Source organism: Thermomyces dupontii (assembly GCF_041956625.1).
Source record: "Thermomyces dupontii strain NRRL 2155 unplaced genomic scaffold VTN31scaffold_1, whole genome shotgun sequence".
In the NCBI taxonomy this organism is placed as follows: Eukaryota; Fungi; Ascomycota; class Eurotiomycetes; order Eurotiales; family Trichocomaceae; genus Thermomyces; species Thermomyces dupontii.
The window spans coordinates 24,965-52,103 of NW_027192307.1; the positions used below are offsets into that span (position 1 = coordinate 24,965).

General features: G+C 50.4%; 11 protein-coding genes and 1 non-coding gene across 12 annotated transcripts; 5 read left to right on the forward strand and 7 right to left on the reverse strand.

The window, feature by feature from the left end:
* Positions 1–260: 260 nt before the first annotated feature.
* Positions 261–974, forward strand: VTN31DRAFT_11 (uncharacterized protein; the record flags this gene model as incomplete). Its single annotated transcript, XM_069401119.1, has 4 exons — positions 261–460; positions 519–534; positions 599–735; positions 791–974. 4 exons carry the CDS (start codon positions 261–263, stop codon positions 972–974), a joined length of 537 nt encoding a protein of 178 aa, XP_069262867.1.
* Positions 975–3,346: 2,372 nt separating this feature from the next.
* VTN31DRAFT_12 (uncharacterized protein) lies at positions 3,347–3,901 on the reverse strand (the record flags this gene model as incomplete). The annotated part of the gene is made up of 1 exon (XM_069401230.1): positions 3,347–3,901. One exon carries the CDS (start codon positions 3,899–3,901, stop codon positions 3,347–3,349), a length of 555 nt encoding a protein of 184 aa, XP_069262868.1.
* A 1,381-nt stretch (positions 3,902–5,282) lies between these two features.
* On the forward strand, positions 5,283–6,344 carry VTN31DRAFT_13 (uncharacterized protein; the record flags this gene model as incomplete). The annotated part of the gene is made up of 2 exons (XM_069401341.1): positions 5,283–5,434; positions 5,486–6,344. The coding sequence occupies 2 exons, from the start codon at positions 5,283–5,285 to the stop codon at positions 6,342–6,344; spliced, it is 1,011 nt and encodes a 336-aa protein (XP_069262869.1).
* Positions 6,345–6,555: 211 nt separating this feature from the next.
* Positions 6,556–7,906, reverse strand: VTN31DRAFT_14 (uncharacterized protein; the record flags this gene model as incomplete). Its single annotated transcript, XM_069401452.1, has 3 exons — positions 6,556–6,645; positions 6,698–7,338; positions 7,399–7,906. The coding sequence occupies 3 exons, from the start codon at positions 7,904–7,906 to the stop codon at positions 6,556–6,558; spliced, it is 1,239 nt and encodes a 412-aa protein (XP_069262870.1).
* A 543-nt stretch (positions 7,907–8,449) lies between these two features.
* On the reverse strand, positions 8,450–8,523 carry VTN31DRAFT_t23. Its single transcript has one exon. It is a non-coding gene; the product is annotated as a tRNA-Val (tRNA).
* A 1,052-nt stretch (positions 8,524–9,575) lies between these two features.
* Positions 9,576–10,337, forward strand: VTN31DRAFT_15 (uncharacterized protein; the record flags this gene model as incomplete). Its single annotated transcript, XM_069401563.1, has 5 exons — positions 9,576–9,669; positions 9,721–9,876; positions 9,925–10,071; positions 10,122–10,234; positions 10,293–10,337. The coding sequence occupies 5 exons, from the start codon at positions 9,576–9,578 to the stop codon at positions 10,335–10,337; spliced, it is 555 nt and encodes a 184-aa protein (XP_069262871.1).
* Positions 10,338–11,083: 746 nt separating this feature from the next.
* VTN31DRAFT_16 (uncharacterized protein) lies at positions 11,084–11,418 on the forward strand (the record flags this gene model as incomplete). Its single annotated transcript, XM_069401674.1, has 3 exons — positions 11,084–11,132; positions 11,190–11,302; positions 11,353–11,418. 3 exons carry the CDS (start codon positions 11,084–11,086, stop codon positions 11,416–11,418), a joined length of 228 nt encoding a protein of 75 aa, XP_069262872.1.
* A 1,882-nt stretch (positions 11,419–13,300) lies between these two features.
* On the reverse strand, positions 13,301–16,692 carry VTN31DRAFT_17 (uncharacterized protein; the record flags this gene model as incomplete). The annotated part of the gene is made up of 2 exons (XM_069401785.1): positions 13,301–14,600; positions 14,666–16,692. The coding sequence occupies 2 exons, from the start codon at positions 16,690–16,692 to the stop codon at positions 13,301–13,303; spliced, it is 3,327 nt and encodes a 1,108-aa protein (XP_069262873.1).
* A 710-nt stretch (positions 16,693–17,402) lies between these two features.
* Positions 17,403–19,354, reverse strand: VTN31DRAFT_18 (uncharacterized protein; the record flags this gene model as incomplete). The annotated part of the gene is made up of 6 exons (XM_069401896.1): positions 17,403–17,410; positions 17,466–17,719; positions 17,774–18,197; positions 18,253–18,665; positions 18,713–19,001; positions 19,051–19,354. The coding sequence occupies 6 exons, from the start codon at positions 19,352–19,354 to the stop codon at positions 17,403–17,405; spliced, it is 1,692 nt and encodes a 563-aa protein (XP_069262874.1).
* A 793-nt stretch (positions 19,355–20,147) lies between these two features.
* Positions 20,148–21,664, forward strand: VTN31DRAFT_19 (uncharacterized protein; the record flags this gene model as incomplete). Its single annotated transcript, XM_069402007.1, has 3 exons — positions 20,148–20,198; positions 20,253–21,401; positions 21,458–21,664. The coding sequence occupies 3 exons, from the start codon at positions 20,148–20,150 to the stop codon at positions 21,662–21,664; spliced, it is 1,407 nt and encodes a 468-aa protein (XP_069262875.1).
* Positions 21,665–22,318: 654 nt separating this feature from the next.
* VTN31DRAFT_20 (uncharacterized protein) lies at positions 22,319–23,544 on the reverse strand (the record flags this gene model as incomplete). Its single annotated transcript, XM_069402119.1, has 2 exons — positions 22,319–23,272; positions 23,323–23,544. 2 exons carry the CDS (start codon positions 23,542–23,544, stop codon positions 22,319–22,321), a joined length of 1,176 nt encoding a protein of 391 aa, XP_069262876.1.
* Positions 23,545–24,533: 989 nt separating this feature from the next.
* Positions 24,534–27,119, reverse strand: VTN31DRAFT_21 (uncharacterized protein; the record flags this gene model as incomplete). Its single annotated transcript, XM_069402230.1, has 5 exons — positions 24,534–24,706; positions 24,760–25,325; positions 25,388–26,715; positions 26,780–26,879; positions 26,935–27,119. The coding sequence occupies 5 exons, from the start codon at positions 27,117–27,119 to the stop codon at positions 24,534–24,536; spliced, it is 2,352 nt and encodes a 783-aa protein (XP_069262877.1).
* Between the last annotated feature and the right edge of the window lie 20 nt (positions 27,120–27,139).

The window sequence follows — 27,139 nt, forward strand, 5'->3', positions numbered from 1 at the left end:
TTAGTCCTTGCTGACTTGTCGTCGTACAGAGTTAACTTACCGGGGTACGGAACAGTACGAGCACTCCGCGCTCCATTGTCCGAAGTTCTCTGCAGTTTGCCTCTTGGAGTCGAGAAAAATCTCGGAGGCAGTCAACCTTCTCCGCACCGGAGTAATCGGAGATTTGGAATCGCCCATCCTTTTCAAACTCACGCGCTCTAGTATCCCCAACAGTCATTCTCTGTTTTCTTTCTCTGCATTCTCGATCACCCTTGTCCATCATGTCGCACCGAGTTGGCTTTCGATTCCTCCAAAACTTTCGCACCGCATTTCGCCATTCTCCGCCTACAGTTCGCCAGAATGCGCTTCGGGGATCCCGATCGCAGTCGACCGATGCGAGTGCTGCCAGTGCGGAGAAACCACAGAATGTGTTGGTGAAGTTGTGGAACAGCCCTGTTGGCCTGAAAACGGTCCATTTCTGGTATCTAGATACTACGATTGCCCTTGCTCTCAATGGACTGCCGCTGACATTGCTTTAGGGCTCCTATCATGAAGGTCAGTTCCGCTTTTTGCTTCCAATGTCGATTATGATTGTCGCCAGTGCTCAATGTCGATGCAGTGGGGACTCGTTCTTGCTGGAATTTCGGACATGATGCGACCGGCGGAGAAGCTGTCTCTGACTCAGAACCTAGCCCTGATGGCTACCGGCGCCATCTGGACACGCTGGTGTTTTATCATCAAACCGCGCAATCTCCTGTAAGCGACTGTGACGACGATCGCTTCCCGGCTTTACCGACTAATGCTCTCACAGCCTTGCCGCAGTCAACTTCTTCCTCGCATGCGTCGGTACCACGCAAGTAACCCGGATATTCCTCTACGAGCGTCGCAAACGTCATGGTTCTAGCAAGGAGGCTGCGAAGGACATCTCGAACGAGACCAAGGAATCAGCCAAGCAAGTCGTCGATAAGGTCGAAGGGGCGGTCAAATCGTCCTGAGCTGATAATTCTGTCAAATACTTTGGGATTGATAGATAATAACTACAATGTTAAAAGAGAATCCTTTGTGCTGTAGGACGACGCGAAGCTGCGATACTGGGTACCAAGGCCAGTTTTGTCGTCTCAAGAGTCTCTGTGCAAGGCTCAAAATACTGCCATGCAGAAAATGGGCCATTTCGCGCGCCTGCATTCGCTTCAACAGTCAACACGTCCGCGGAACGGCCGCCTGTCCCATCGCCAAGAAGCATGCGATGACGTCGCAATTCTGACAATCATTATTCGGGCAGACTATGAATTGTCCGCGCCGGATCCATGAAAGATTATTGTGGCGCTCGGATGGCTGACCTGACTCATACTCGGAACCTCCCGATGACAGAGCGGGATGACACTAATTCATGAATTTAAAGCACCACATTCGGGGTAACGTAGGAACATCCTGTCCCCAAGGGACTGGACACGGTGCATTTCACCAGAACTTCGAACGAGCCTGCATCAGTAACGGATGCAGCTGAATGCGAGGGCGGAGAGCCATGACTCGGCTTGCGTTACAGAGAAACTACCTGGGTGCGGCGAAGATAGGCAGAACTTGGGAAAGACCTATGAGAGGTCGGTTCTCCATAAATGTACAATTTTCTGACCGAGACGAGAATGAAGAACGTGGTTGACTGTGAGGTCGATGCGTCGATGAGATGGCAGTTGGTAGGGGGAAAACGGGTCATTCTGACGTCCAAGTACCCAACGCCACACAATATAGTCTGAGAGCTGTTATCTGATTTATATACGGAGTAGACAGAATGAGGACCTGTTCTTCTATCCTCTAATCTGCCAACAGTATCTTGATTTTGATATTTGATGTACGACAGGTAGGATTCCGGACTCGACTGTACTTACAAGTTCCCTGCAAGAAACGTGATAAGTAGTCGAGTTGAAATATACCATGGCAGAGAGTCCATGGCGATTGACATCAGTGAGAACTCAATCCAGATCTTTTTCTATATGCAAGATCACAGATTCCTTATGCCAAAACACTCGGACATAACATGTGCGTGCGTCCGAGCAACAAGGAAAATAGAAACATCACAGAAATTCCCCAACAACTGAATATGTACACCCTATACACTCCACGCGAAATTCAATGCATATCCCCAAAAGCGCCCAGTGCCAGCTCTATCCAAGTCATGTCTGCTCCCTTATCATCGCACGTTCGAGAGTTGCAATTGCTTCCTCGTGTCGAGACTGCTGGCCCCGGTAGGAGCGCTTGCCGCGAAGGAACCAATCGACCAAAATAATAATCACGACCACGCCGTAAACGACGGAGATGTAGTTCATCGCTGCGATATAAGCCCAGGAAAAACAACAACAAGAGGGGGTTAGCGGAAGAATACTTACAGCCAGCAGTCACCGGATAGATAGATGGAAACGAGTACATGACTAGGGTAAACAGAGTCCAAGCGAGGACGACAATGTTGGCAACTAAACCGAACGGTCCGAGCCAGAATGGACCATGCTGAATGTTGTTGCGACCCTTGTAAAGCAAACAGATGATGGGAATCGCGTAAGAAATATAGAGCAGGACGATACAGGCCGTCACCATGCTGTTGAATGCGGTCGAGGAGCCCAGGTAGAGCAATCCTAACACCGAGACGATAGCGCAACTGACGGTGTGTGCAATCCAGGGTACATCGAGAACAGGATGGACTTTTGAGAGCCATTGATGACCGGGAAGACCGCGGTCCCGAGCAAATGACCAGCACAAGCGTGATTGCCAGGTGTGCGATGCAATCTGACAGCCAATGCCAGTCACCAGAACTAGCGACTCCAATACAATCGCACCCGCTTTGTTCCCCAGTGCTTGGTAGTACAGTTCCAAAATCGGCACACCAGTAGGGGTGTTGAGCAACGGCTCCAAGTCAGAGAGGCTGAAGAACATGGCAATGACGTAGAACCAGGATGTGGTAAAGCCGATCGCGACCGTGCCCAGAATGGCAATGGGGATAGCCTTCTCTGGCCGACCGACTTCTTCCGCCATATGGGTTGCCGAGTCTAAGCAGGCGAAAACCCAATTCGGGTTGATCAACCCGACGATGAAGGCCAACCCATTGGAGGCCCAACCCGTGGAGTTAACAAAGTTCGTAAACACGAACTTGGCGTCCGCATGTGTCGGTGCCGTTGCAGGAACGGTAATCAGAATGACCGTAAAAGATATCAAAGAGATATAAAGCGTCGTCATGGCGACTTTGGGCAACAGCTTGCCTACACAGTTAAACAAGTAGGCGAAGAAGTTGATGACTTCATACGCGACCACGACATGCCATGCTTGTGGGACACTGTCAAGGACGGGTCAGCCCACCTATATTCCGAACGGACTAGAACTACACATAAGCAGCAGATTGAAGCAGAAGGGGACATGGGGACTGGGGGGAATCTGTTTCGTACAAGTCGGGATGCGACAGCTGCCACATTCCTACGCCGGCTGAGCCGAGACCAAGGGCAACACTGGCAGAGGTGAAGATACTTCCGGTCCAAGCAAACCAGCCCGTCAAATATGAGGCGAAATTGGCGTACTTGGGGGGAGCCAACTCGTTCGCCCAGAAATACTGGCCACCGGCGTTGGGCATAGCACTGGCCAGTTCGGAAAGGGTGATTCCAACACAGGTTGAAATCAGGGCGATTAGAGGGATGCCATAGACAGTGAGGACCGTGCCGCCAGAGTTGATTCCCGTGATCAAGGAGGCAGAAATGCCGAACCAGGAATTGGTAAGCGAAAAGCCAACACCAAGCAGCGACAACACGGAGAAGTTGCGCTGCATATCCTGAGTATAGCCCATTTCTGCCAATTTGTAGGCATCTTCATCCAAAGATCGGATGTCTCCATGGTTGTCACCGGGCGGAGAAGGAGAGGCCTTGTCAATCTTATCTTTACTCATGTCGGCTGGTTCTCACTATTTCCTCTGGGTTTGATCGGTCCTCGGGGCAGACGGGACACGTCAACAGTCGCTTTCGGTACTCTGGGCTGTGGTCAAGGGCACAAGGGCACAAATCGCATATGGGCGGAAATCCCGGAGATCGTGTTGCTGTGGGCCAGAGGGCACGATTGTCGCACAGGGGAAGGGACCAATCGAAAGGATGCGCGGTTGTGATGCTCACGGCTTTGCTACTACAGCAGCATACAGTAGAGCCAAAGGAACAGGCAAAGCGGGAGCCTGGAGAGCAACACGGGCTTGGGTCGCGAGCTAACTCAACACTGTGGCATTGAGAGAAAACAACAGGGATCGAACGAGCGAGAGGAGCCGTCAATAAGGCAAAGAAAGAATCACACCTCCCTCGAGGATATGGGAATCCAAGAAGGCACTGGTATGTTGGAACAACTTGGAAGACTGTGAAAAGTAAGTACAGGCATTGAAGATTTTATCAGGAACTTTTGTGATGCAACCCAAGCAAGTTAGTGGGGCCCTTTTTGCAGGTGCACCAATAAGATCCAATAAATGGTTGCGATCCGCTGATAACACATGCAGCATGACGCATGTGCAAGAACTGCACTCATTTCCATAGTATATCGATAACGGAGGATTTAGGGTGGGCTTTGTAGCATATGCGAATTGACCAACTTCCGGCATCATCAGTATACTGATTCACAATCAATTCTGCTAGTTTTATCTTTGTCCATTGAGAAAGCACTGAAAATCTGAGATTATCCTGAGATTATTTCGGAGATTAGTTATGTAGTGGGATTGTGCAGACCCACCTTTTCCATCAGTTCCCAAGAAACCCCAATTGCAGTATAACCATATCACGTGATTTTTCCTGAATATAACGAAATCCAGAGAACAATGAGTTTTACTCGTACAGCGCGGCTTGTTTTCATCGGACGAGTACGGAGTACATATCGATCTTGATCTCTTTGTCCGTCGCGACACCTCGTGCACACGCAGCGAATGCCTGTTGCTGTCATCCACGCGTCTTGATCATCAAGACTAGTAATTACGAACACGTATGTCCTCCGTACAGAGTACACCAATACAGTAGCAAACTTTCTAATCTTGACCGAAGACTTGAACGAATTAATTTTTTTTTTTTTTTTTTTGGTGCGGGGTGCTCCGTATTGTACTGTAATTGTTGCCAAGACCTCAAGACGCGACGCGACCAGGTCAGCGGCTAAGCGCGTTCACTACTGAATGAAGTTTGAAAAATCAATGTAAGTACTTCCAAAGTTCATCACAGAAACAACATCGTGCATAATCGCTTAAGAGATCGAGACCAGCATATACGCGGTCTGTTGTAGGTGTTCAACCATCCTCATCCACCGTCATGACCTTGACACCCGCATCCGTGGACCCTGACAAAACTTCGTCCAAAACATCCGCGAACGAAAATGGGTTGCCTGCGAAACGGCATGAGGAATACCAATATCTGGATCTTGTACGGGAGATTTTGGAAACCGGAGAGCATCGACCCGATCGGTACGCCTCATGAAGACTTGAAAGAAAGCGATGGCTGCTGATTCCCTCTAGAACAGGAACAGGAACGTACTCGATATTCGCTCCACGACCACTGAAGTTCAGCCTCAATGAAAACGGGCGCCCAATCCTACCACTCCTTACGACAAAACGCGTCTATCTCCGAGCAGTTATTGCCGAGCTACTGTGGTTCATCGAGGGGAATACGTCCTCTCTTGCTTTGAGCGAGCAAGGAGTGAAGATTTGGGATGGCAATGGATCGCGTGAATTCCTCGACAGCGTGGGCCTAACCCATCATGAAGTTGGCGACCTGGGTCCCATTTATGGCTTCCAGTGGCGACACTTCGGTGCCGCGTACGTTGATGCAAAAACGGATTACACCGGCCAAGGAGTCGATCAGCTGGCGGAGGTCATCCACAAATTACGGACGAATCCTTATGATCGCCGGATAATTTTGAGCGCTTGGAATCCGCGCGATCTTTCTCGCATGGCGCTCCCACCGTGTCACATGTTTGCCCAGTTTTATGTTTCCTTTCCAAGGTCTCGAACGGAAGCGGAAGACCAGAACGGGGAAAAACCAAAAGGCCATCTACATTGTCAATTGTATCAACGATCGTGTGACATGGGCCTCGGAGTTCCTTTCAATATCGCCAGTTATGCATTGCTCACACACATGATAGCACATGTCTGCGATCTAATTCCCGGCAGTTTGACACATGTCATGGGTGACGCCCATGTCTACCTCGACCACGTCGACGCACTCAAAACCCAGCTGGAGCGCGAACCACGAAATTTCCCTGAGTTGGAGATCAAGCGGGAGAAGGGTGGCAGTATTGACGGCTGGAAGATAGAGGATTTCATCGTCAAAGGTTATAACCCACACAAAACGATTGCCATGAAAATGTCTGTTTGAAGGAGACATGCACGAGTGGCCCCCCTGCAACATCCATGGCTCATAATGCCTGATAATTCGCACAAATAATAATATGATTTAATCCTCCGAGTTCACACTGCCCTATGCAGCCCTTCTCCGCAACCATGCCGAGCGGCTGGTTGAATCAATACGTAGTACAGCTTTCAGCTGCGAATGCTTCATCGCGGAATCGGAAATGCGTATTGTTGGCTCAAGGTGAAGCTGGGGTCATTCCTGTCCACTCCTGGCCCTCTCTCGGAGGCCAATCCGGGGCAGGATAGCTCAGTAGTTTGCAGATATCCTGTGTGAATTAGTCAATTGTCCAGGGGGGAGCTCCAGAGCCTGAACCTCACCTTTCGCCGTTGTCGGAAATCATCATATAACCCAAGCCACACGTCCCGATCACGGCACCCACTTTCTTTGGGTGTTCCTGGATTGTTGTCACATTTTGGCAACATATTTGCCAGCTGTCCCTGTGGCCACATAATCCATGGTTTAGGCAACGGCCAGTCGGAAAAGTGGATGACTTTGGCCTCGCCCAAAGCTTTATCTGGATTCCACTCTTCATAATCATTGCCCAAAAATAGCCGGTGATCTTTGGTGCGAAACTCTCCGGTTACGAGACCGTACTGCCGATGTGGAAGAACTAGGGCCGAATTGCCATACCGGTCATTGAGTAATTGCACATCGTACGTGTCCCGGCCTCCATCATCCGCCATCTGTCCATGCTTCGCAGGTTCAACAGCATCCATCAACGCCCTCCATTCGCGATACGAGGGCTCGATGAGAACGAGAAAGGGAGCGAGCTTATGACTGCGTGGCCAGTCCTGGTACGCACGCGGCATAGCAACCGGTGCCGAGGGAAGGAAAAACAATTCATCGAGGTTCTGACGGATTATTACATCGGAATCAAGATGTAGAATTCGACGGTACTGCGTTTCTCGAAAGGCGTAGAATTTCGAAATGCTGAAATCCCGAGACTCAACGCCTTCCTCTGCCGCGGATCTCACCGTTAGTCCCATGCACCATAACGCGGGGTTGAACCACTACTGACTGGAATGTCGATCGATATATTGCAACGGCACCGGCACAAGTTGGACTTTATATTTGTCCCGTGCAAGGTTCAACAACTGACTATCACGATCCTTTGCGTGCTCAACGGTGGTATCCCAAGATTCGGGATAGTACAATACACGTTGCGCACGGCTTCCCAACCGATCCAACGCTTCGAACACCATCACCGCGTTACACAGATAAGAACTATCCGTCACATATTGGCTATATGCGTACTGAGACCAGTCGATGGACTCGTAACGGAGATGCGGCGATGACCCTGGTGGCAGACGTGATCGGTGGCCAATCAACCAAATCACAAAAACCACAAGAGCCACGATGATAGCATATTTTCTGAACCGTCTTGGCGAGACAGCAGTCAAACCTCCATGCGGAGCATATTTCGTTGCACGCTCATGGTGATCATCATCAGAGTCATCCGTGAGGTTCTCCAAGTCAAATTCAACTGTTTTTCGTATGGAAGACGCGGATTCGCCCGTTCTGTACATAGTGAACGTCGAGGACTCGTGGCATGTCCAATATTGACAAACGAAAGTGACTTCTACCCAGCATGTGAGGGAGAAGTTGGAGATTTCAACAATAGTACCTCTGGCTCAACGAGCATTATTGTGATCCTTCAGTGCATTATGTAATACACAATTCCGGGGCGATGGTTCTGGATTCTGGAATCTGGGCCGTTCTGCGAACTGCTTGTGAATTTGCCAAATTCGGAGCCTCGGACTCGGGAGGTCTGACCAGTGACCACCCCTGAGAATCCTCAGTTTCAGGACTGTAAAGTACGGAGTATGGACGTACTACCGTCCATAGACCCCGTATCAAATCAGTCAAGGGTATGCGGGTACTGCGAACGGAGTACATTTCATCGTAACTGAACTGTCATGTAGAAAAGGCTTCTCAGTCAAGAACCCAGTCACTGACAGCTGCTTCATCTGGCTTCAAACGATCTTGTCTTCGGGTTTGTGGGCTTGAAAGTACTCGTACGGATACGAGCTGAATACAACAATGGAAGATCAAATATTAAAAAAAAAAATTGACCGGTGCCGGGCTCGATCCGGCGACCTCCTCGGTGTTAACGAGGCGCGATAACCAACTACGCCAACCAGCCAACCTTGTTAAAGGCCGCACACAATAGCAGTTGATTCGTCTAGAACTAGCTTATGGAGTACAGAGTATCTCCAAACTCGAACGAAAAGTCAAATGTTCAGGGCCAGAGGGTGTTGGAAGTGCCCTGTAGTGTATGAGGACTCATACTCCATACAGAGCACGACCTTGTAATGAATGATACAAGCACACCGTACTCCGTACAGTGTGCGAAGTACTAACCAAGTACTCTGTAGTCTGTACTAACTATTGTGCTCCGTATGTGCTAGTTAATAGATAGTACCTAGAGTACTCCGTACTCCGTACTGTATACGGAGTACTCGGAGGTGAGTACCAAAAAAAAGGAAACAAGGAAAAGACCCATTGAATGGCGCTGGTAATTTTTGCCGTCCACATTCTGTACTCCGTACTCCGTATGGAAATTCGCTGATAGTACCTACAAAGTTGGTACTCCCTAGATTCCGCAGAACTTACAGAGTAAGTACCTCCAGGTAAGTACTTACGAGGAAGGACTCCGTACGGACCACGGAGTCATCTACAAAAGTACAAAATGACTTGTAGCTACTGCACTCCGTAAGCGTCACAATTGGGGCATGAGTTCGCAACCTACCTGTTGCTCGCATGAGTTACGTAAATTAACCAAATCGGCAATGGCTACGAGTACGAGTACTCGTACCTGGACTAACGGTTGAAAGAAGATCCAGTTTACAGTATGTTACCATGGACTAAGTGATGCTAATAGGTAACCTACCAATCAAAGTTGGCGAGCTTTTCTCCGTAATGCAAGTTGCAATGCCTCCTGTTTGGTCAACGACCTGGGGCATCCTTGCGATCAGCTTTCCTTACAGACGGTCATAACCTATGTCGTGTTAGATCTACCGTCCGTGTGAGTGACTTTTTCGAGTCTCAGCAAACCGATCGACGACCTCCGCTGAGTCAATTGGTGCGTGATTTCGTTGCTGTTGGGGAGCAGGTTCCCTTAGTATCACCGTTTGAGCTGCCATCTCCTTGGTGTCCCTCTTCGACGCGGAAGTTTGAATTTATCCCGCCGTCACGATGGGTGGCTCAGTTTCGAAGATTATGGGCAAGATCTTCGGATCGAAGGAGATGCGATTGCTCATGCTGGGACTGGATGCGGCGGGCAAGACCAGTGTGTTTACCTCCTGTTCCCCTTGTCAATGGTTTCTGACGGAATGAATAGCGATCCTGTACAAACTGAAGCTCAACCAGGACGTGACTACTATTCCGACAGTCGGGTTCAACGTCGAGAACGTCACATACAAGAACGTCAAATTCAATGTCTGGGATGTCGGTGGGCAGGACAAGATTCGCCCTTTGTGGAGGCATTATTACTCCGGTATGGAATGTAAAACAGGCCTGGAGGACACCTGCTGACTTTATGTAGGCACACAAGGTCTCATCTTCGTGGTTGATTCGGCCGACCATGCGCGAATAGGCGAAGCACGCTCAGAGCTTCACAAGATTATCAATGACCGGGAAATGAAGGACGCATTGTTGTTGGTTTTTGCTAACAAACAGGACATTCCAGGGCGTGCGTATTACCCGCAAGATCTTGCAACCGATGTACTGACATTTTGCTAGATATGAGCCCAGAAGAGGTTACCAACGCTCTAGAACTCCATAAACTGAAGGACCGGCTGTGGTATGTGGTGCCTAGTGTTGCAACCGAGGGAACCGGAATCTTCGAAGGATTGGTAAGAACCTTATTGCCCCGGCCTGTTGTCATATCAAGTGGGCTGATTCATATGCCAGGCATGGTTGTCCAATAACGTGAAAACTCCGGCACCTGCGAAATGATTGTGTCGTTTCAGACACTCGGTCCCTTTGTACAGCTTTGTACAGCTTTGTACAGCTTTGTACAACACAATTTGACAGTCGACAGTCATGATATTTTCTTTTTTTCTTGTGGTGGTTTCTAGTTGCTTCTTGCTTGTGTATGTGACCTCGTGGCTTTCATGATATCCCTTCTATCGTTCATCGTGTTCAGAATCTTCTCAGTGTCTTTCATGTTTGACCATTGTTGCTTTGCGTATATGTACAGGATACTCATATTAATCAGATTTGAAAGACCCGGACAGGAACATTTCCGCATCCCACACGTCATCATGATAGAGCCTTTCCGTTCCCACAAGTGCCACCCTTCTGGAACTGACATCCAGCCACAAACCCCAGCTTTCGTACACAACCACATAGGTCAAATTGGATTGTGCGCTGGTCTTGATGACCTTACGAATTATCGGCCGTCAGCAACGCGGGCATTTTGTCCGGTAACTTGTCACTGTGATGCATCCGTCGCCGCGTATCATTGCCGGTGCATTTCCATTGCAGGACAATACTGCCACACAATGACATTGTGACATCAGTCCTATGGCCACTGCCACCAAGCATGAGGTATAAGAGCGATTCCTTTCACTTTCCTGCGCCTTGCCATACGACCTGCAGATATCGGTGACTTCTGACCTTTCAAAAGAGAATCGAGTCGAATAGGCCTTGTTGAACCATTTACACGCCAACCCGTGTCGAATAGACAGCACATCGATAAAATGCCTGCTTATAGAGTCAATCAGCAAGTGCGCTACAAGCCAGTCGGAGGTGAGAATCGTCGATTCCGTGATTTCCAAGGGACCTCATTGTTGAGTTTCATTCCAGGTGCCGAATCCAAGACTTCGGAATCCGTCGGCATCATCCGTGACGTTATCACGCAGCCAGGCAATTTGACAGGAAGAAACGTCCATGCGTCTCCATCGACGCCTCGATATGAGGTACAACTCCAATTAACCCACGGATGAGCCAATCATTGACAATATTCCAGGTTGAGAACGCGCACACCCACAAGCGTTCCGCCATAAAGGAAGAGAACATCATCGAGAGAATCTGATAACTGCACCATTGTACTTACACATGGGAAGACCTAGATTAATATCGCTTTCAAAAACTGAGTACATATTTACACACACGTACTTGGACCTCTTATGTGCCATGGTACCCCAAAAAAAATGGTAAATCTGGATTGGAGGAGCTGAATTCAGAGGAATCTCAGGGACAGGCGAAGTGTCAACTTAAGTAAACAGTCCATGAAGGAAACGACTATATATCGTAGACCACGAGTGAGTAGCGACGTTCGGCTACCTACTGTCTGATTCCGATCAATGTATGAGTTGCCCAATTGGAAATAGGTCTGATACTACAATCAAGATCCACTTAAGCAGTCCGATTTTGCATGCAGGCCGAAGTACTGTGATGGATTTCAAAGAGCAGCAAGCAATTGAATACACTACTAAGGTCAACCCATACAACCAGCCCGGTTTGCCCAATCGTACTTTTGTGCAACAATCTTTGCATGAACCATCCTCGCAGGGTTTCACTATGTACAGATGATGTCCCGATGTGGCGTGTGTGATCAGTCTTCAATTGAATTCATCAGATGACTGTCTTAGAATTCTGCAAGGGGAATTCAAGCAGGTTGTAGCAAATAGTCCACGGAGTACGGAGTAGACGTATCCAATATCTTCTATCTGTCCGATAGCTCGGTCAAGGTACTTTTAAGGACCGAGATGATCTTATAAATGCGAGTGGTATTCATGCCTCCCTTTGTCGATCAATGGTATACGGGTTCAAACGACCAGAATCTTCACAAAGCCACCGTGAACAGGAGACAGAAGCATATTCGAGGTTGACAAAGCCGGCTTGCTTTAAGTGACCGTCCTCCGGAATGCGCTGCAAGATTTACATGCCCCTACTTTTCGTCACCGCTGTAATGGCAGAAGCATATGATCCTCAACCGTACCTTGATATCGCCAGCTCTGCCGAAAAGTACGCGCACTCGATCGCCAGCGCCTACCAAGGTTATGGAGAATCAAAAGCATCGGCAGAAGTCGGCTCGGCGCTGAGTATTGCATCGTATTGGGAAAGTCGAGCTGGAGACATTGTTAGCAGCGTTAAAAGTCTCGCTTCTTCCTACGTCGGCGAGTATGCACCTCATCATGAGACTGCAACTGTGACAGAATCGGCTGTCCAGGTCACCACTACCGATATGACGTCGCCCACATTTCGACAGGACGACGTGACCGAGACAAAGCCTGCCACCACAGCTTCATCATCGCCGGAACAGTTTACGGGGGCCGCAATGGTTATATTGCCGGAAATTGGGTCGATTTGTCTTATTGGACTGGGATGGTTGATTGGCACTGCTGCTCTGGTTCTGTGAGGTGGAAGAAAGAGTGTGGGATGTTAACATAACCCTTGAAACATCCATCTCCAAGGTTTCTTTAAGTTTCGTGTCAGACCAAACAAGAAATTTGGCGCGAGATATTTGTGCTCGTAAGATCTCGATTTCCTGGATTGAATAACCTCATTCCAAAACTCATCTATGTTGTGAAGCATATCCCCAGGGCTCAGATGGCTCTGGCTATTGTTTCCAATGTCATTTGTAGTTGCTGATGGTGATCCCAAGTGGTGGATGTTAGGGCACGAAAGATACTACTAAGAATGGGAAATACCTTCAAGCTGCTACCCTGCACTATTCAAGTCCACCCGCTCATGGCAGTTCACATCTTTAAGCCTCATCGAAAACCATGCTATGATGTATGACTGGATGGATGAACGAGTAGCTCCTCTGACTGAAGTCATTGCAGAAGTGTCCGGAACAAATGCCTTTAACCGTCCCTCTATCCAACCGTCTACCTCGATGGAAGCATTATGAACATAGACAAATAATATGATCGCATGACATAGGACAATAACTTGAAATCGTTCCGTGCTCACTCCTCTTCATCATCTGTATCCGGGGGGCGGGGTGTCCCTTTGGGAGAGTTCAGCCACTCAAGGTGCCGTAGTCGCCTGCGTACTTCGCGCTCCTTGAGTTGCGCACGCGTGAGCTTCTTCTTCTTCTTCGCCTTGAACTTCAGTTCGCCCGTGTCTTCGGCACCCGAATTGACTGCCGACGCTGTTGCGCTGGATACGGCCGAGCTCGCGACCCTACTGCCGTCTGGCGTCGGTCCGACAGAGTTTCCATTCAGGCGATCGGTTTGCGCAGCTGTGTTGATGTGACGCGTAATGCGGCCATCTGCGACATAGATTTGTTCGGGACAGAGCGAGCTCACGAATTCCTCGTTGTGCGAGATCATCACCACTCCACCTTTGTAGTCGCGGATGGCGGCAGCCAGCGCGCCCATCGAGTCTCGATCAAGGAAGTTGGTCGGTTCGTCCAGAACCAGCAAGTGTGGATTGTTCCACATCGCTCCGGCCAACACCACCTTGACTTTCTGCCCTCCCGAGAGACTCCCGATTTGGTTGTGGTTGGCAATATCTGGATCCAGTCCGACATCTTCGAAGTGCTTGGCAATCACCTTGGGCTCGAGGATGCGATAACCCAGTCCTTCCCGAGACGCCTCATGGTCGTCAAACTCCTGCACCAATTTCGAGAATCCCAGTTCTATCAATGTCTCCCGCGACACCATCGTGTTGTGCCTAGGAAGCAGTCCCACCCATTTGACTTCGTACTGAAATGACTTCTTCCACTTCTGACGTCCCATAAGCGCTTCAACACGCCGAGGTCCGCGGCCATCACCAAGGTCAATCGGCTTCTCCATCTGCGCACGTTCCTCATCTGTCATGATGCGAGTTTGCTTGAGAAATACTTCGCGGTCATCACCATTGGCGTAACGCCACTGCAGATACTGATTTGGCGTTTTCTCGAGGTGCATTTCGACGTGCTCTAGCGCGTGCTGCTTGATGTAGCCAATTCGGAGATTTGGATGCTTTTCCACCTTTCCTGACTGAGGGACGAGCTCTCCTGTGAGCAGCTTGATCAGCGTGGACTTGCCAGCACCATTGCCACCGATAATTGCTGTGCGAGAAGACAGTGACAATGCGATGGAAGCGTCTACCAGGGACGGCTTGCTGGCTCCGGGATAGGTGTAGGAAACGTTGCTCATGCGAAGAATAATTCGCGTCTGCGACTTGATGCCACTCAATATGCCAGGGGGTGGGAATTTGAACTGCAGGTTGCTTGCAGAGAGGGTGTAGTAGCTTTTGGCTTCCGGTCGTATCTTGACAAAACTATTTCAACAATCATTAGCACACGCATAGTCCAGTCGAACACATTAGGGCAAGGTGATGCTGACTTTGCCAAGTTTCCCTTGTAGAGAACAAGTTTCTTGTTCTCATAATGGTAAATATCGGTGCACACCTCATCCAAGAAACCGGAGTCATGACTGACAATCAAACTGGTGATTTCGGTGTGCTTCTTCAGATACTCCTGGAGCCACTTTACATTGGCAACATCCAAGTGATTCGTCGGTTCATCCAGAAGCAAGACGTCGGCCTTCATGAGCATTGCACGAGCCAGCGCTAATTTCATTTTCCATCCTCCTGATAAAGATCCGACCTTCTGGGATTGCCGCCCCTCTGAGCCAGAAGTGAAGCCAAATTCATCAAGAACGGTCGAAATATCGTCTCTTCCGGTGCCAGCGAGCTCAGGATCGTTTGCACAATATTCCAGGACACTGAGCTCGGCACTCTCGCCCTGATTGTGCTCAACGAAGCATGTCCGAAGGACCTCCTTGGGCGGAAATCCTTCCAATTTACCCTCAGCAATGCTGCGCATTAGAGTGGACTTGCCAACACCATTCCGGCCACAGAGACCGTAACGATGACCCTTCAGTAGACGTAAATTAGTATGAGAGAGCAACAGCCTCCCTCCGTAGCCGAGGGAAAAGTTTGCGTTAACGATCTCAACTTCGTTCTCGTCATCTTGAGTTTGTTCTCCGAACTTGCGGCGATCTTTTTCGATGAAATACGTCTGAATCTTCGCAGCAACCTTGTCATGTTGATCATCCCGAACGAGGCCGCGTAGATACGGCCCCACGGAATCCGGAATACGGTCGTACATTCTCACATGGACAGCCCGAGAAACCATCCCTGCGATATAATTTTTGACGATACTGGGAAAATCTCCATCTTCCGGGCGCTGTAGACCGCCATGAGCCTCAATTTCATTCTCGAGCACCTTGAGAACTTCCTCTGTAGCTGTTCTGCCGATAGTGCTATCGTTCGACAACTTATCGTCGCCCATGGCTTTGTCCATGACATGCAAAGCTCGATCAGCCAATTCCCGGACTTCTGGAAGAGAAGCTCTATCCTTGACAGACTGGACGCCGGGTCGCAGTCTGGGAAGGAAGGCTCTAGCTTCCGCCGGATCATGGACCAATTTCGTAAGATTTTCCACCACCACAACCGTCTGTCGTAGAACCTCCTGGGGAGTCGTGGGGGTGTTAAGGGACCGTTCGAGAAGAGGGGTGAGAAGGGCGAGAACAGGGGAAGTAACGACGGCCACAAATGTAGTTTGCGAAAGAGCAAGGATAGTCCTCTGCAGAGTGTCGGCAGACGGCTGCTCCATCGCCTTGATAAGCAATGGAATTCGAGGAATCACATCTTCATTAGTTATGAGGTTGGCCAACGCAGTCATAGTTTTGACTGCCTGTTTAGCAACCTCGCTTTTCAGATCGTGCATGCCAGAATTCACAACCGGAATAATCTCTTTCAGAGCTGCTCCCATGGATTCTCGCAACAAATCTTTTTCACGCTCTTCAGCTTGAGTGCCAGATCCTGTCTGCGCTTTGGTCGCCATTTTTTCGAGTAGTGCATACGCACCCACGGCACCTTGCCACTTTGCCGTACCCTTTTCCAAGTAGCGTACAAGAGCAGGGAGAAAAGCGCTCGCGAGTGACTCCGGCCTCAACGCGGCGAACAGCGCATCCACTGCATATTGAGCCGCATCACGGACCACGGTGCCTTTGTCCGACAGGGCATCTAGCGCGAGACCCAGAGCTCCCCCATTCTTGATAAGGAATACCACTTCGCTCAGCCGGTCTTGCTTGGGGAAAACTTCAAATAGAGCTCCAAGAATGAGCATGGCGCTCTCTCGACGTATGCCATTTTTCTTGTCGGCCGCGGCTTTCTTGATCTCGGACAGCAAGCCAAAGTCTTTGATACCCCGATAGCCTGTCGTCTGGATAAGAAGATTTGTCAGGGCGTAGGATGCATCCAATGACTCCTGTGAGGTCTTTGCTGTGAAAATTGTGTTCAAAAGCGAAGTAACCTCATTTGCAGGGGGAGCTGATGAGGGGAGATTGGTGACAGAAATTGGCATGATGAATGGATGGCCCTGCTCCGTATCTATCACAGAAAATTCGGAGGGCCGAAAAGTTCAATGAACCCAACGTTGCCGGCGTGAGCTGTTGAATAGGCCAGAGCCTACAAAATTGAATGATGAATGAATGATGCTCCGCGACGTCAACAAAGGCAACGAGGGCAAAGATAAATTAATTAATGAATAGAAAAGTGAGTCTTGCAGGACGAAGTTGGACTGTTGTTGTCGTTCATCTGCGGCTTTTTTTTTTTTCTCGCCACCAACCACCACTCGGGCACTAGGGTCAAAAAAATTTTTAGACTGTGGTTCAGGCACCGCCGCACAAGCAATTATTTAATTGTGTCAGGTCTCATCTGAACCTCAAACGATCTGATTGATAGCTAGTATTCGTACTATGCACACCCCTAGTTCTCCTCCATTCAGACTTACCATTTGGGTTGGCATAGTATTATTAGATATCGATGTTCCCGTGCTTGTTGGAAATCATGATCAGACCCTACCGAGACATACTCGTTAGTACTTCTTCTCATCGTGTAGTCGCACAAGAACATCTTAACTGGGTTTGATTTGCTTGTGTTTCTCGTGAACTACTAGTACTCGTACTACTGAGGAAGACTGTATTCATAGAGCAGGGGAACTTGAAGATAGTCAGCGCATTGTGGATGATTAACTAGAATCGAATGCCAGCTAATTTACATCATAGCATGCACCTAGAAGTCTGCAGGATTCAGATTGTCAGTGCTGGTTGCTAATCCAGATTTATTGAGCCGTACCTTTCTCGGTGTTGCCCTCTCCCATGCTCTTGCTGCTGCTGCTGCCACTCAGGATGGCACCGAGAATGCCATCCACGTAGGGCGCTCCACTCCATCGTTGGTGTGTCAGCACGTCCACTCCAAGTTCTTTCTCGCGCGATTGAATAAGTCGGACGTATGCCAACATGCCCTCGTCCTTGAATGCTCGCGAGAGTTCGGTGGTGATTGTGGCGTTCGAATGTAGACCCGCCAACGAGACCAGTTGGAGGACAAAGCTATGCATGTCAGCATCACATCGCGATTCACGGCGAGACGACCGAGTCACTTACCCATGTCGAGCGATATCCCACACAAAGGATTTGAGGGTTGCTTCATCAAAGCCCTGCGCCATCCAGTTGAAAGACGGGCTGAGGTTGTAGACAAACTTCTTCCCAGGATACAGTTCATGAACAGATTTCGCTATCTGCGCCGCCTTCTCGACACTCGCACCTCCAGTTTCCACCCACAGAAGGTCAGCATACGGAGCAAACTCTTTCGCTCGTTTGATCGCCGCAGGTAGACCAGCACGGTAATGGTAATAGCCCTCTCTAGTTCGTGGGATGTCCCATGACCATACGACTGGTTTCTTCGTGAACTCCTCTGCGAGGGCACGGCGACGAGAAATGGATATATTCGGGTTTTCCTTGACTCTTGCTTGATAGGCATCGCGAACTGCCTGGGAAGCGCCCTCCGCTTTCAGTTGCTCATCGACGGCTGCATGATGTTTTCAGTCTGTGAGCCAAGCGCAATTGAGCACAAAGTTGCATACCTTCGTCAAAAGTGACAAGCTTGTGGGACTTGACCCATTCGCTCTCATAGGCATCAATCTCCGGGCCGCTAGCACCCTCGCGTTCCATTGCCTGAAGGGTCTCCGCCAGGGGCTCAATATCCTCGGTCACACCAAGAATGAACTCGTGGTCTCGAACATCAATAGTGCTACTTATGAGCTTGCCACTTTCGGAGTCCGTGCGTGCGATGATAAGGTTCTCCACGCCCATAAGGTCCCATTGGAAACGGGCCGCGACCAAGCGATTAATGTGTTCACCAATCGGGACCAAAACCTTGCCAGCAAGATGACCGCATTTCTTTCCCCCATGGAGCTGGTCTTCGAAGTGCACTGCGGCCGCACCGTTCTCAGCAAACAGCTTGGCAAGCTTCATCACTGCGGTGATGCCGCCATGACTGACACTATGTTAGAGTCGAACACCATGCTATCGAGCCAAACTTACCCCGTATCGCCGTCGGCAATGATGGGCCTCAGATAATCTATGTAGGGTGTTGCCTTTCGTTGCTCCGGGGTCATTTTCCGACGCTCATCCCAATGCTTCCGATCATGCAGCTGCTGCGCTTTGAAAAGTCTCTGCACTTGGTTGGGCACCGTGTTGTAGGGGTAGTCGCCAAAGTCGGGAGAGACCTCGTTGGTGGCCGTCAACAAGGAAGAGCACGCCCAACCCGATACGTACAGGACTTCCTGATTCGGAGCTTGCTGCGTCATCTGCACCGGGTCGATTGCACCCACTTCAAAGCGTTATTTTGCCGTTCCATGTGCAACAAGGAGTTGGCTTACTCGTATGTACGGGACGACCCTCCGCAGCTCGTTCGTTCAGCAGGTTGAAGAGTTTGCGTGCCATCAATGAACTGGGATACGTTTGTTGTAGGGATCCACGCTTGCTGACAATATCCGCTGCCGTATACGGGCGCTTGATGCCCTCGAAACGAGGTGTCTTCCACCACGCCTCGACATCCTTGATTTGAGCTTCGTATAGCGAGTCTTCGGCAGCACCTGCTTTGTCGGCCGTCGATAGCAATTGAAACGAGTCAGACGGAAGCCGCGTGGAAAGCGGAGGTTCGACGGGTGGTATTGAAGACATTCGGGGATAGCTGCAGGTAAAGGAGCGTCGTGCTACAGCCGATGCTGCAAGAGTTGCTGCTGGTCGAGGGAGTCGACGCGCACAAGTACGAAGCATCATCATTATTTGGGTCCTAGGATACTCCCGCAGTGCGGTTCACGATCCGCAATCCGCCGAACCTGTTAATAAACCAAACCCCAGAGAGAACGAAAAGAAAGAGTCGGAAACCTATTGCATAAGTGGCCTGCGTTTGATCGTTATTCGTAGCTCGTCCTCCGTCAGAGTTTGAATCGAAACATGACAAGACGGGACACTTTCAGCATTGGATAGAAAGAATGTTCCTTAAGTCAATGACTCTGACTATGTACGATTTTATTTGAAGTGCACGAGTTGTGAACCTACGACGAACGTAGTCCTCGTGGCGTGCAGACTGACGATTCTCGGATTGACAGAGAGAGAAATGAGCTTTCGGTGCTTATCCGAAATCTCCGATATCGCGCTGTTTCGGCGGATGATGAAATCGCCCAGTGGCGTTTCCGGAAAGGGTTTAGTTTACGCAGACACCATCCATCACCTCGGCATGTTGAGCCGCGGACAACCGAACCATTCCTCCGCAAGCCGTTGCACTTGGTAAGTGATGCTCTCGAGCATTTCGACGGCTGTTTTCCTGACGAGTACACTCCAGCTTCGGCTCGCGCATTGAAAAGTGTTCTCTTGTCTCCCGATTTCTCGCCCATTCCGCCTGTAATCAACGTAGGCTACCGCAAAGCTACCCCGCGAACCCCGGATTCTTGTCAGACTTGGGCCAACAACAATGTTGACGACTACGCCCAGAGCTGCACACCGCGTTCTCCGGCTGGCACAGGTGAGAATAAGCATTTGGTGACATGAAGAGGCCAAGACGGCTGATCGTGTTTAGATCTCGTGCCGCCCGGTCATTGTCAGCCGCAGCTATGCGACCGCTGAACCCGATCTGAAGACCGCTCTGAAGGAGGTGATCCCAGAAAAGAGGGAGTTGCTCAAGCAAGTCAAGGAGCGCGGAGAGGAAGTCATTGGAGAAGTGAAGATTAACAATGTCATTGGGGGCATGCGTGGGCTGAAGTCAATGGTGTGGGAGGGCTCTGTGCTCGATTCCAACGAGGGCATTCGCTTCCATGGTCGCACCATCAAGGATTGCCAGCGGGAGCTTCCAAAGGGAACGTCTGGTACCGAAATGTTGCCGGAGGCCATGTTCTGGCTGCTCTTGACTGGCAAAGTGCCCTCAACCACACAGGTCCGCGCGTTTTCCAAGGAGCTTGCGGAGAAGTCACACTTGCCGCAGCACATTCTTGACTTGATCAAATCGTTTCCGAAGACCATGCACCCTATGACCCAGCTATCCATTGCCGTGGCCGCGCTCAACACCGAGTCGTCGTTTGCCAAGGCGTACGAGAAGGGACTGAGCAAGGCCGACTACTGGGAGCCCACCTTCGATGACTGTATTTCCCTTCTTGCCAAGATTCCCCGTGTTGCTGCATTGGTTTTCCGTCCGAACGAAGTCGATACGGTTGGCACTCAGCCACTCGATTCCTCCCAGGATTGGTCGTACAATTTCGCAACGCTGCTGGGCAAAGGCGGGAAGGAGAACGAAGACTTCGTTGATTTGCTCCGCCTGTATCTGGCTTTGCATGGTGATCATGAGGGTGGGAATGTCTCGGCGCATACTACGCATCTTGTGGGCAGCGCGCTTAGCGATCCATTCCTGAGCTACAGCGCTGGTCTCCTGGGTCTGGCTGGTCCACTCCATGGTTTGGCGGCCCAGGAAGTGCTGCGATGGATTCTCGCCATGAAGGAGACCATTGGAGACAATTTCACCGAGAAGGATGTTGAGAAGTATTTGTGGGACACGCTGAACTCGGGCCGTGTCGTTCCTGGCTATGGACATGGAGTCCTGCGCAAGCCTGATCCACGCTTCCAGGCCCTCATGGACTTTGCCGCGTCGCGACCTGATATTCTTGCCAACCCTGTGTTCCAGCTTGTCAAGTTGAACTCTGAAGTCGCTCCGCGCGTTCTGACCGAACACGGAAAGGTACGTCTGTCAATGAATAGGGCGGAACATACAATTCATGCTGACTATCTTGACAGACCAAGAATCCACACCCCAACGTTGATGCGGCCTCTGGCGTGCTGTTCTATCACTATGGATTCCAGCAGCCTCTCTACTACACCGTGACGTTCGGCGTCAGCCGTGCTCTGGGACCGCTAGTTCAGTTGATTTGGGACCGTGCCCTGGGACTGCCTATTGAGCGGCCCAAGAGCATCAACCTGCTGGGTCTTGCTGGGAAGCAGTGATTTGAAAGTTGAGCAGCATTCTCGACGGCTTCATACCATGAATGTTGTATTAAGCAAGTTATTCCGATTTTTCATGTTACCTACTCGACCAGCTTGTCATAGTATGGCATTTGTGAAATTCGATAGAATGATTCAACGAATGTACAGAAAAGTTCTTGTACAAGTCCCTACTTCGCTCATTCATCCATATGAGGTTGCCAGGGCCGTGCATTGTAAACTTACAATTCAAAAACTGTGAAATCAATGTATCAGGAATCATCAACTCTTCGTTGGTGGGAGTTTCTACTCTAGCCACATCACTCCGTCTATCGCATACAATAACCCCTTCATCCACTGAAACACCACAGTGTCAGAAGCTGCATGAAATCTCGGTTGCCAATGCGCATGGGCTCATTTGATCACCTGCAGCTTGCCCTCGAAGACACAATTGCACAGGCCAAGTCACATACAACCACACAGATTAGGTAGGGTTCAACGATTTGCCGCTTTTCATGACGGTGTACTGAAACCGACGGCCGCATGACGCCAACCTGTATGTTCAGTTGTCTGAGACTATTGCCTGCGTCAACAGGCTATCACTACGGGACCCTCCATGAGCTTTGAGCCCTTTCACCTCTATGAACTGGTTCGTTTTGATGTCAATGTTTAACCCATCTATGTTGACTCATTATGAACGGCATTTGCGCTTTGCATGCTTTCGCTTGAAACATCGACACTCTTTTTCTCGACCCTCTCGAAGCTTCGCATGGGATAGAATCCCCATCGTCGGAACATTGCGAGATCCTCGTCCCACCCGTTACACTCCGTTGTGAGCATCTTCTCTCCCGTGAAGACCGCATTGGCTCCAGCCATGAAACACGCGACCTGCTGCTCTTCTGTCAGATTGACACGGCCAGCGGCGAGACGGACGATCGTCGCTGGGAGAACAATCCGCGCTGTTGCAACGGTGCGCAGCAACTTGTCAAAGGGGATCATTTTGCGGTCGCCAAGTGGCGTTCCCTTGATCGGCACCAGGGCATTGACGGGGAAAGATTCAGGGTGACTGGGCAGCGTAGCCACTGTATGCAGCAGACCGACACGGTCCGAGTCCGCCTCTCCCAGGCCAATGATCCCGCCAGAGCAGACATTGATGCCGGCATCCCGCACGTGACTTAGAGTCTTAAGTCGTTCGTCATAGGTCCGCGAAGTGATGATGGAAGGGTAAAATTCCCGCGATGTGTCCAGGTTGTGGTTGTACGCGGTGAGTCCGGCTTCCTTGAGCTCTTTGGCTTGCTCTCCGTCAATCATGCCGAGGGTCACGCAGACCTCCATGCCCATCGCTCGTACCCCGGAAACCATTTCCTTAATCCGACGTAGACTGGTCTTGCGACCTCGCATGTCCCGCCATGCGGCGCCCATGCAAAACCGAGTGCTGCCATTCTGCTTGGCGATTCTTGCCGCTTCAAGGACCTCGTCGACAGGGCTCAGTTTCGTCGCTTTCAGGCCCGTGCTGTACCGCGACGATTGCGCGCAATAAGCGCAGTCCTCGCTGCACCCGCCCGTCTTGATGTTCATCAACGTGCACATCTGGATCGCTGCGGGGTCATGAAATCGGCGGTGCACAATGGCCTGTGATGCAATCAGCCGAACCGGTCATATGAACCCTCTCTCCTCCATACCGCCGCATGAGTCAATTGATTCAATGGTGTCTCGTAGATCTGCTGAATCTCCTCCCTGGTCCAGTTTGTGCGGGGCGCCTGCGCTGAGATAGCATCCCGGAGGGGGGATGGAATCTGAGCTGTCCAGCTCGGTGTTATTCCTGTTGCGGACGTGCTGGACTGAACGGTGCCATATGACCTCCGCAGGACAGAACGAAGGGATCGTGAGATTGGCACGGCCATTGTGCCCTCTTTGCAAGATGCGTGTCCTTTGAGCCGGTCCGAGGTCAAAAACGATCAGGAAAGTTCGATTTATTAGCCTACTGAAATCAACAATCCCTCTCTGTTCCAGTCAACAATCGACTGGCAACCTTCGGATCTGCCAATCTGCTCAGCAATTGAGCGGGATAAGTTCAAGGCTTCGAGCACGGTGTGCTCGTTGAAGATTGCCGATTTGGGCCGATTAGTCCCTCAATTACAGTAAAGTGTAGGTCAACAGCCTCAAGTCTCAACGGCTCAATTGGTGGGGTTGAGTTCACCGGTAAGTACTCCGTACGGAGTATATACTTCTCTCGTAAGTAATGGTAAGAAACAGTAACAAAGAAACGGCAGAACTCGTACTTCTAACAGTCCTTCGCGGATAGCCAGTTGCCCAGTTCTGCCACGCAGCCAGTACCAGTCTCAGTGATTGACTTGATTGAATACTTCAAGTCACCTTGGTGACCATGACATGGAGGACATTGTTTGAATTGAGCTCGGTAGGTAAGTATTAACTACGTACCATTTCAGTACGTACAGTATTCCGTTCGGTGAATCTCGGTCGCACACAGTACTCGTACAAGACGTACTCTTACTCGTACTTCCTCCTCGAATGGAGTACATGTTAGGCAAATTCTTTCGGATGAGGGCAGTACGGAGCACCTCCTGACAACTCTTCGAAATTTTGGATATCCGCCGTACCCTTGTGAGGATCAAGGAGGCTATTCAGAACCTGGACACTGTACGGAGTACTCCGTACTCGTACAAAGGCAAGAGATATCCATGGGCCGCTCTGGAAATACTGCAAGGAGCCGGACTTGCCGAGGAAACACTATGAACTTCGAGAAGATTGGTTGAAAGGAAGAAGTGCCCTCAAAAGCGTCAGTGAAGCTCTTCATGCAGTGAGCTCTAGTACTGTGCTGGTCTGGTACAACTGCTGCTTGGAAGCCGGCTCGCGAGCAAAGTCCGCCTAATCAAATGAGAGCTCTTCTAAGTAATACTTCTATCTCCCTCAAAGTTTCTCTCTTCGTCGTCATGCTCGCCATTAAATATAGAACATTGCCCAGCACGCGAGAGTGGATGTTGAATCCGTTCATTCCTTGCGCAAGCCGGGACTGTAATCCTCTGGCCGCCGTAGATGTGTAGCCTGTGACCAACGTTGTCAGCACATAGTAACCTATCCGGCACTGTACCACTTACCACCGCCATGCTGATCCCGCAACGTTATGCTAAGCACGCTTCCGATAGCAAATACGCTGTCGACGGAGTCGGCACGGCTTAGATCGCGGACGAGATCCAGTGACCATCGACTCCAGACAGACGCCACCGAGCCACTGGACAAGGCTGTGGACCAGGAAGACTTGGACTCGGCCCAGAACCCGCTCCGGTCCATCTCCGCCATCGTTCTGATTGACGTCTCCGCGATTTTACAGCCAATGGGATGTGCTGTGTAGCTGTGTCCATGAAGTAGCGCGTCGCTCTTCTCTGGGCCACAAAATGCGTCAAAGATCTCTTGGCTCGCTAATGTTGCAGCGAGAGGAATCAGCCCGCCTGTTAGCAGTTTCGCGTGCACGGAAATGTCCGCATTGATCCCGATGAACGACGCAGCAGTGTGACGACCAAGCCGGTAGAGGCCAGTGAAGACCTCATCAAAAATAACTGGAAGTCCGGACCAAGAGTCTGCCCCAGGTGTAGTATTCGGAAATCCAAACAGGTCTGGGTTCTCACGAATGACGGTCGCCAGTGAATTCTGGAATAGAGGATCCCTGCGTGAATATTAGTTGTGCTGTCGGTTATGATAATGTGCCAGTAGTCCCGGTCCACTCACGCAAAAAGCATCCCTCCGGCTCCAAGGATGACGGGTTCCATAATCAAGGCACCGAATTTAACACCTTGCCTGCGTACCAATTCTTCCAAGGTTTTCTTAATATGCGTCCTATATCCCTCGGCAACATCCGACTCCCGTCGTGCATGCAGGTCGAACACGGCATCTAAGGATTCGAATTGGATATTTGTTCCGAGTGCCTCCTGCAGTTCTTCCGGGTAACGGACTTGCCAAACGCCATCCTTCATCCCGACCTGGGGGAAATCGAACCAATAGCCTCGGCCGCGATACCATTCCACCCTTTTGTTGAAAGTCGACGGTTCCGAACAATCCATTGCACCGATCGTATCTCCGTGGTAGCTCCCCTTGAGACCCAGGATCTTTATTGGCTCTTGCGCACTCCAACCGTACCGTGCGCAGGAGGCCCGTAACGCCATCTTGACGGCAACCTCCATCCCTGTGCTTCCATTGTCGGTGTAGAAAACTTTCTTCAGTCGCGGATTTCCGACAGTGCGGAGTAATATTTCCGCCAGAGATAGTGCTGGCTCGTGAACTGTCCCGGCAAACATGACATGTCCATACCGTCCAGCAGTATAAGCGGCGGTCAAAGCGAGGTCGGGATTACCGTGCCCTAGACCCTGAGTCCACCACGACGCAGAACCATCGAATGTTGGTTGCAAAATACCGCGCTCTGTACTTCCGGCAGACAGAGTTTGGAAATAGTCATCATATGCTGATTCTATGACCATAATGTCTTTTTCTTCCATGCCCTGATGTTGGGTGAATGGGTACCAGATGGTTTCCCGCGCACGCTCTGCCATGGATTCTATTTCCGAAATCTTCTCGACTTCCCACCTTTCCAGATGTTCCAGGAGTTGATAGAGTTCGTCTTGCCGCATGGTACGGTCATAATACTCTGCCATTGCTTCTTCATCTTTTAACCGTACATCTTCCGCATCGTCATGATTCTGTCTTGGTGGAGGTGGTTGGAATACCAACAATGGGATGCCTTTCTTCCGGAAGTAGGACTGAAGATAGTCATGGTTTCTATAGTAGGCATCTTCGAAGATAAGAGCCGAAGCCACATCACAGCCTCGAATCGTCAGCGACTCGAACGCCGAAATCGTTGAGGAAATTCCTCCTAGACGAGAATCTGCCACGAGCAGTACTGGAAGTCTCAAAGGACGATAGAGATCCGCTTGAACACTGCCGCTGGGCCCGGGTGAGAGAACCCCGCCCGCGGTTTCGACCAACGCGTGCCTGACCCCAGTTGAGGCCCATGCTGAAAGTTTGTTATAGACAGCAACAAGAATTTCTTTGTCTGCAGGGGTCTGTGACATTGTTAGGCAAGCTGATTACTATGCAATCATGATGGGCTACTGAGATAACACATACTGAAGCCTTTCCTCTCGAAGCGAGATGAGGACTCACGGGCTCATCGAACCGAAAAAGACACTCCGTCAATACATTGCTTTTTACAAAACGTTTCAGATGCCTACTAACATGTCAGTGACTATCACGAAAACATGTTGTGGTTCAACAACACGCACAGGTCGTCTGCATCGCTCAATGGCCCCGTTGACACCGGCTTCAGAAATCCGACCCTGGCAGGCTCATTCTCAGAGAGCGCTTTGCACAGCACCGTTGAGACAACCGTCTTGCCAACACCAGTGTTTGCGCCATAGATCTGAAAGGCACGGAGAGTGCGCCAGCGTGCGGCAGGAATCGGGGGCATTTTATGATGCCGAAATCCGA